Source organism: Taudactylus pleione, unplaced genomic scaffold (assembly GCF_031769625.1).
Source record: "Taudactylus pleione unplaced genomic scaffold, aTauple2 ptg001394l, whole genome shotgun sequence".
In the NCBI taxonomy this organism is placed as follows: domain Eukaryota; kingdom Metazoa; phylum Chordata; class Amphibia; order Anura; family Myobatrachidae; genus Taudactylus; species Taudactylus pleione.
This window is the reverse complement of record NW_028285794.1, coordinates 198,011-207,500: the sequence shown is the minus strand read 5'-3', so window position 1 is coordinate 207,500 and position 9,490 is coordinate 198,011. Positions and strand designations below refer to the sequence as shown.

The 9,490-nt window shown below is 35.0% G+C and overlaps 1 protein-coding gene across 1 annotated transcript in view; it reads right to left on the bottom strand.

The window, feature by feature from the left end:
- LOC148442752 (tripartite motif-containing protein 3-like) overlaps positions 1 to 9,490 on the bottom strand; it is a 93,786-nt gene that overhangs the window by 29,349 nt on the left and 54,947 nt on the right. The window contains exon 6 of the mRNA XM_088463531.1: positions 6,835 to 7,558. Within this exon, the coding sequence (XP_088319657.1) occupies positions 6,835 to 7,558 (724 nt within the window). The remainder of the gene's footprint in view (positions 1 to 6,834; positions 7,559 to 9,490) is intronic.

Below are 9,490 nucleotides of genomic sequence, written 5' to 3'. Positions count from 1 at the left end.
TATCACTAGTACAACTACTACTATAACTACTACAACTACTACTATTACTAGTACAACTACTATCACTAGTACAACTACTACTATCACTAGTACAACTACTACTACTATTACTACTACAACAACCACTACTACTATTATCAGTACAACTATTACTATTATTACTAGTACAACTACTGCTATAACTACTACTGTTACTAGTACAACTACTACTATCACTAGTACAACTACTACTATCACTAGTACAACTACTACTATCACTATTACTGTTACTAGTACAACTACTACTACTATTACTAGTACAACTACTACTACTAGTAAAACTACTACTATCACTAGTACAACTACTACTATCACTACTACTGTTACTAGTACAACTACTACTACTATTACTAGTACAACTACTACTACTAGTACAACTACTACTATCACTAGTACAACTACTACTATCACTAGTACAACTACTACTATCACTAGTACAACTACTACTATCACTAGTACAACTACTACTATTACTAGTACAACTACTACTATCACTAGTACAACTACTACTATAACTACTACTGTTACTAGTACAACTACTACTATTACTACTACAACTAGTACAACTATTATTACTACTACTACTACCACCACTACTACTATTACTAGCACAACTACAACTACTATTACTAGTACAACTAGTACTACTATTACTAGTACTACTAGTACAACTTTTACTACTACTGCAACCACTACTACTATTACTAGTACAACTACTACTATTACCAGTACAACTACTATTATTACTACTACAACAACTACTATTACCACTACAACTACTACTATTACTAGTACAACTACTATCACTAGTACAACTACTACTACTATTACTACTACAACAACCACTACTACTATTACTAGCACAACTACAACTACTATTACAACTACAACTATTACTATTATTACTAGTACAACTACTACTATTACAACTACTTTCACTAGTACAACTACTATTACTAGTCCAACTACTATTACTAGTCCAACTACTACTATAACTACTACTGTTACTAGTACAACTACTACTATAACTACTACTGTTACTAGTACAACTACTACTACTATTACTAGTACAACTACTACTATCACTAGTACAACTACTACTATCACTAGTACAACTACTACTATCACTAGTCCAACTACTACTATAACTACTACTGTTACTAGTACAACTACTACTATAACTACTACTGTTACTAGTACAACTACTACTATCACTAGTACAACTACTACTACTATCACTACTACTGTTACTAGTACAACTACTACTACTATTACTAGTACAACTACTACTATCACTAGTACAACTACTACTACTAATACTAGTACAACTACTACTACTATCACTAGTACAACTACTACTACTATTACTAGTACAACTACTACTATAACTAGTACAACTACTACTATCACTAGTACAACTACTACTACTATTACTAGTACAACTACTACTATCACTAGTACAACTACTACTACTATTACTAGTACAACTACTACTATCACTAGTACAACTACTACTATAACTACTACTGTTACTAGTACAACTACTATTACTACTACAACTAGTACAACTATTATTACTACTACTACTACCACCTACTACTATTACTAGTACAACTACTACTATCACTAGTACAACTACTACTATCACTAGTCCAACTACTACTATAACTAGTACAACTACTACTATCACTAGTACAACTACTACTACTATTACTAGTACAACTACTACTATCACTAGTACAACTACTACTATCACTAGTACAACTACTACTACTATTACTAGTACAACTACTACTATCACTAGTACAACTACTACTATAACTACTACTGTTACTAGTACAACTACTACTATTACTACTACAACTAGTACAACTATTATTACTACTACTACTACCACTACTACTATTACTAGTACAACTACTACTATCACTAGTACAACTACTACTATCACTAGTCCAACTACTACTATAACTACTACTGTTACTAGTACAACTACTACTATAACTACTACTATTACTAGTACAACTACTACTATCACTAGTACAACTACTACTATCACTAGTACAACTACTACTACTATTACTAGTACAACTACTACTATAACTAGTACAACTACTACTATCACTAGTACAACTACTACTATCACTAGTACAACTACTACTACTATTACTAGTACAACTACTATCACTAGTACAACTACTACTATCACTAGTACAACTACTACTATAACTACTACTGTTACTAGTACAACTACTATTACTACTACAACTAGTACAACTATTATTACTACTACTACTACCACCACTATTACTAGTACAACTACTACAACTACTACTATCACTAGTACAACTACTACTATAACTAGTACAACTACTACTATCACTAGTACAACTACTACTACTATTACTAGTACAACTACTACTATCACTAGTACAACTACTACTATCACTAGTACAACTACTACTATCACTAGTACAACTACTACTACTATTACTAGTACAACTACTACTATCACTAGTCCAACTACTACTATAACTAGTACAACTACTACTATCACTAGTACAACTACTACTACTATTACTAGTACAACTACTACTATCACTAGTACAACTACTACTATCACTAGTACAACTACTACTATCACTAGTACAACTACTACTACTATTACTAGTACAACTACTACTATCACTAGTACAACTACTACTATCACTAGTACAACTACTACTATAACTACTACTGTTACTAGTACAACTACTACTATTACTACTACAACTAGTACAACTATTATTACTACTACTACTACCACCACTACTACTATTACTAGTACAACTACTACTATCACTAGTACAACTACTACTATCACTAGTCCAACTACTACTATAACTACTACTGTTACTAGTACAACTACTACTATAACTACTACTGTTACTAGTACAACTACTACTATCACTAGTACAACTACTACTACTATCACTACTACTGTTACTAGTACAACTACTACTACTATTACTAGTACAACTACTACTATCACTAGTACAACTACTACTATCACTAGTACAACTACTACTATCACTAGTACAACTACTACTATAACTAGTACAACTACTACTATCACTAGTACAACTACTACTATCACTAGTACAACTACTACTACTATTACTAGTACAACTACTACTACTATTACTAGTACAACTACTACTATCACTAGTACAACTACTACTATCACTAGTACAACTACTACTATAACTACTACTGTTACTAGTACAACTACTACTATTACTACTACAACTAGTACAACTATTATTACTACTACTACTACCACCACTACTACTATTACCAGTACAACTACTATTATTACTACTACAACAACTACTATCACTAGTACAACTACTACTATCACTAGTACAACTACTACTATCACTAGTACAACTACTACTATAACTAGTACAACTACTACTATCACTAGTACAACTACTACTATCACTAGTACAACTACTACTACTATTACTAGTACAACTACTACTACTATTACTAGTACAACTACTACTATCACTAGTACAACTACTACTATCACTAGTACAACTACTACTATAACTACTACTGTTACTAGTACAACTACTACTATTACTACTACAACTAGTACAACTATTATTACTACTACTACTACCACCACTACTACTATTACTAGCACAACTACAACTACTATTACTAGTACAACTAGTACTACTATTACTAGTACTACTAGTACAACTTTTACTACTACTGCAACCACTACTACTATTACTAGTACAACTACTACTATTACCAGTACAACTACTATTATTACTACTACAACAACTACTATTACCACTACAACTACTACTATTACTAGTACAACTACTATCACTAGTACAACTACTACTACTATTACTACTACAACAACCACTACTACTATTACTAGCACAACTACAACTACTATTACAACTACAACTATTACTATTATTACTAGTACAACTACTACTATTACAACTACTTTCACTAGTACAACTACTATTACTAGTCCAACTACTATTACTAGTCCAACTACTACTATAACTACTACTGTTACTAGTACAACTACTACTATAACTACTACTGTTACTAGTACAACTACTACTACTATTACTAGTACAACTACTACTATCACTAGTACAACTACTACTATCACTAGTACAACTACTACTATCACTAGTCCAACTACTACTATAACTACTACTGTTACTAGTACAACTACTACTATAACTACTACTGTTACTAGTACAACTACTACTATCACTAGTACAACTACTACTACTATCACTACTACTGTTACTAGTACAACTACTACTACTATTACTAGTACAACTACTACTATCACTAGTACAACTACTACTACTAATACTAGTACAACTACTACTACTATCACTAGTACAACTACTACTACTATTACTAGTACAACTACTACTATAACTAGTACAACTACTACTATCACTACTACTGTTACTAGTACAACTACTACTATTACTACTACAACTAGTACAACTATTATTACTACTACTACTACCACCTACTACTATTACTAGTACAACTACTACTATCACTAGTACAACTACTACTATCACTAGTCCAACTACTACTATAACTAGTACAACTACTACTATCACTAGTACAACTACTACTACTATTACTAGTACAACTACTACTATCACTAGTACAACTACTACTATCACTAGTACAACTACTACTACTATTACTAGTACAACTACTACTATCACTAGTACAACTACTACTATAACTACTACTGTTACTAGTACAACTACTACTATTACTACTACAACTAGTACAACTATTATTACTACTACTACTACCACCACTACTACTATTACTAGTACAACTACTACTATCACTAGTACAACTACTACTATCACTAGTCCAACTACTACTATAACTACTACTGTTACTAGTACAACTACTACTATAACTACTACTATTACTAGTACAACTACTACTATCACTAGTACAACTACTACTATCACTAGTACAACTACTACTACTATTACTAGTACAACTACTACTATAACTAGTACAACTACTACTATCACTAGTACAACTACTACTATCACTAGTACAACTACTACTACTATTACTAGTACAACTACTATCACTAGTACAACTACTACTATCACTAGTACAACTACTACTATAACTACTACTGTTACTAGTACAACTACTACTATTACTACTACAACTAGTACAACTATTATTACTACTACTACTACCACCACTACTACTATTACTAGTACAACTACTACTATCACTAGTACAACTACTACTATAACTAGTACAACTACTACTATCACTAGTACAACTACTACTACTATTACTAGTACAACTACTACTATCACTAGTACAACTACTACTATCACTAGTACAACTACTACTATCACTAGTACAACTACTACTACTATTACTAGTACAACTACTACTATCACTAGTCCAACTACTACTATAACTAGTACAACTACTACTATCACTAGTACAACTACTACTACTATTACTAGTACAACTACTACTATCACTAGTACAACTACTACTATCACTAGTACAACTACTACTATCACTAGTACAACTACTACTACTATTACTAGTACAACTACTACTATCACTAGTACAACTACTACTATCACTAGTACAACTACTACTATAACTACTACTGTTACTAGTACAACTACTACTATTACTACTACAACTAGTACAACTATTATTACTACTACTACTACCACCACTACTACTATTACTAGTACAACTACTACTATCACTAGTACAACTACTACTATCACTAGTCCAACTACTACTATAACTACTACTGTTACTAGTACAACTACTACTATAACTACTACTGTTACTAGTACAACTACTACTATCACTAGTACAACTACTACTACTATCACTACTACTGTTACTAGTACAACTACTACTACTATTACTAGTACAACTACTACTATCACTAGTACAACTACTACTATCACTAGTACAACTACTACTATAACTAGTACAACTACTACTATCACTAGTACAACTACTACTATCACTAGTACAACTACTACTACTATTACTAGTACAACTACTACTACTATTACTAGTACAACTACTACTATCACTAGTACAACTACTACTATCACTAGTACAACTACTACTATAACTACTACTGTTACTAGTACAACTACTACTATTACTACTACAACTAGTACAACTATTATTACTACTACTACTACCACCACTACTACTATTACCAGTACAACTACTATTATTACTACTACAACAACTACTATCACTAGTACAACTACTACTATCACTAGTACAACTACTACTATCACTAGTACAACTACTACTATAACTAGTACAACTACTACTATCACTAGTACAACTACTACTATCACTAGTACAACTACTACTACTATTACTAGTACAACTACTACTACTATTACTAGTACAACTACTACTATCACTAGTACAACTACTACTATCACTAGTACAACTACTACTATAACTACTACTGTTACTAGTACAACTACTACTATTACTACTACAACTAGTACAACTATTATTACTACTACTACTACCACCACTACTACTATTACCAGTACAACTACTATTATTACTACTACAACAACTACTATCACTAGTACAACTACTACTATTACAACAAATACTACTACTACAACTCTCTAGATTACAGGCTGATCTCCTACGTCTTATAATAACGTGTTCCCCGCTCCGACCTGCCCCTTCACTCACCAACTCTGAGAATCATCTCATCTTCAATTGGGTTTTCCTTCTTCTTGTTGGTGCTGTACATACTCGACGGCCTCCTCACAGCCTTTTGTCGTATGTGACCCCCACTAGGAGACTTCACCCTGCGCTTCACATCCTCAGGTGAGGCAGGTACGTCTCCAGGCTTCACTGCTCGCACCCTGTACGGGCTCCCACGTAGAGGTTGACCATACAGGCGCAGGGAGAGGTGATGCTCTCCTTCATGACGTGGAGTGTAGAGAACCTCGTAAGTCCCATTCTTATTATCAGTCACGTCCCCATCCAGGGTTGCCCCATCTGGACTAGTCAGTTGGGCCTTTAGGTTGGCATTGCCAGTTTTGACCAATTCTCCATCTTTGTCTTTAGTGGTGACTGTGACAGAAGTTTGGTGTCCCACCAGGGCCTGGCGCAGGCCCTCTCCCGTAGCAACGGAGTAATGGGCCACGGCACTAGTGGTAAGAAGAGCCCCCAAGTTCTGCAGGGAGCGACGTAGCCCTTCTGTCTCCACTCGAAATTCCAGTTGTGGGTTCTGCTGGGGGTGCAAGTGAAAGTCGCGGGAAGCCAACTCATTCAGCCTCTCACTCATCTGCTTCCTGACCAAGAGGACTTCGGTCTCCGAGCCATGGCCAAGAGCTTGTTCGGTGAAACGCACACTGCTATCCATGTTATCTAGGCCCTGGCGCAAAGACGAGAGCTGAGCTTGTAGCACCTGACAGAGAAAGAGATAAAGAACAAAAAGCTTATAGTACAACTGATAATGTGCTTATTATCAAAGAAAGGATTAATGTCTTCATGACCAATGTATTAGTGGAAGAAAGGATCTTGGGGTTCTAATGCACGGTTTATATATAGATAAAAAATACAGTATATACAGTCAGGTCCATAAATATTGGGACATTGACAGAATTTTCAGATTTGGGCCTCTATTCACCACCACAATGGCTTTGAAATTAAACAAACAAGACGAGCTTTACCTGCAGACTTTCAGATTTAATTTGAGGGTAATTACATCCAAATCAGGTGAACGGTGTAGGAATTACAACCGTTTCTATATGTGCCTCCCACTTTTTAAGGGGCCAAAAGTAATGGGACTATCAACTCAAAAGCTATTTCATGGACAGGTGTGGGCTATTCCCTCGTTATTTCATTATCAATTAAGCAGGTAAAAGGTCTGGAGTTGATTCTAGGTGTGACATTTGCATTTGGAATCAGTTGCTGTTGACTCTCAATATGAGATCCAAAGAGCTGTCACTATCAGTGAAGCAAGCCATCATTAGGCTGAAAAATCAAAACAAACCCATCAGAGAGATAGCAAAAACATTAGGTGTGGCCAAATCAACTGTTTGGAACATTCTTAAAAAGAAAGAACGCACCGGAGAGCTCAGCAACACCAAAAGACCCGGAAGACCACGGAAAACAACTGTGGTGGATGACAAAATAATTATTTCCCTGACGAAGAAAAACCCCTTCACAACAGTTGGCCAAATCAAGAACACTCTCCAGGAGGTAGGTGTATGTGTGTCAAAGTCAACAATCAAGAGATGACTTCACAAGAGTGAATATAGAGGGTTCACCACAAGATGTAAACCATTGGTGAGCCACAAAAACAGGAAGACCAGATTGGAGTTTGCCAAACAACATCTATAAAAAGCCATTACAGTTCTGGAACAACATCCTATGGACAGATGAGACAAAGATCAACTTGTACCAGAGTGATGGGAAGAGAAGAGAAGGAAAGGAACTGCTTATGATCCAAAACAAAAGCAGCAGAATGAATTCTGAAGTGTTTCGGGCAATATTATATGCTCATATTCAGTCAAATGCTTCAGAACTCATTGGACGGCGCTTCACAGTGCAGATGGACAATGACCCGAAGCATACTGCAAAAGCAACCAAAGAGTTTTTTAAGGCTAAAAAGTGGAATGTTATGCAATGGCCAAGTCAATCCCCTGACCTGAATCCTATTGAGCATGCATTTCACTTGATAAAGACAAAACTGAAGTGAAAATGCCCCAAGAACAAGCAGGAACTGAAGACATTTGCAGTAGAGGCCTGGTAGAGCATCACCAGGGATGAAACCCAGAGTCTGGTGATGTCTATGCGTTCCAGACTTCAGGCTGTAATTGCCTGCAAAGGATTTAAAACAAAGTATTAAAAAGTGAAAGTTAGATTTAGGATTGTTTAGTTTGTCCCATTACTTTTGGCCCCTTAAAAAGTGGGAGGCACATATAGAAACCATTGTAATTCCTACACCGTTCCCCTGATTTGGATGTAATTACCCTCAAATTAAATCTGAAAGTCTGCAGGTAAATCACATCTTGTTTGTTTCATTTCAAAGCCATTGTGGTGGTGACTAGAGGCCAAAATATGAGAATTCTGTCAATGTCCCAATATTTATGCACCTGACTGTATGTATATATATATATAAGGATCACATACACTGGATTAAAGGGTTCAAGCAGTTCCTTTATTCTCAGGCAGGTAAACAGCATCAGGTAATCTTAGGACAACATAAACTTCACAGCATGGCAATTTACAGTTCAGAAGCAGTTAGTAATACATCTATAGGACCTCCTATCGTAACCCCACGCCCCCCACCCTATCATCCGAGGGACAGATTCACCACCGGAAGCAATGTGGA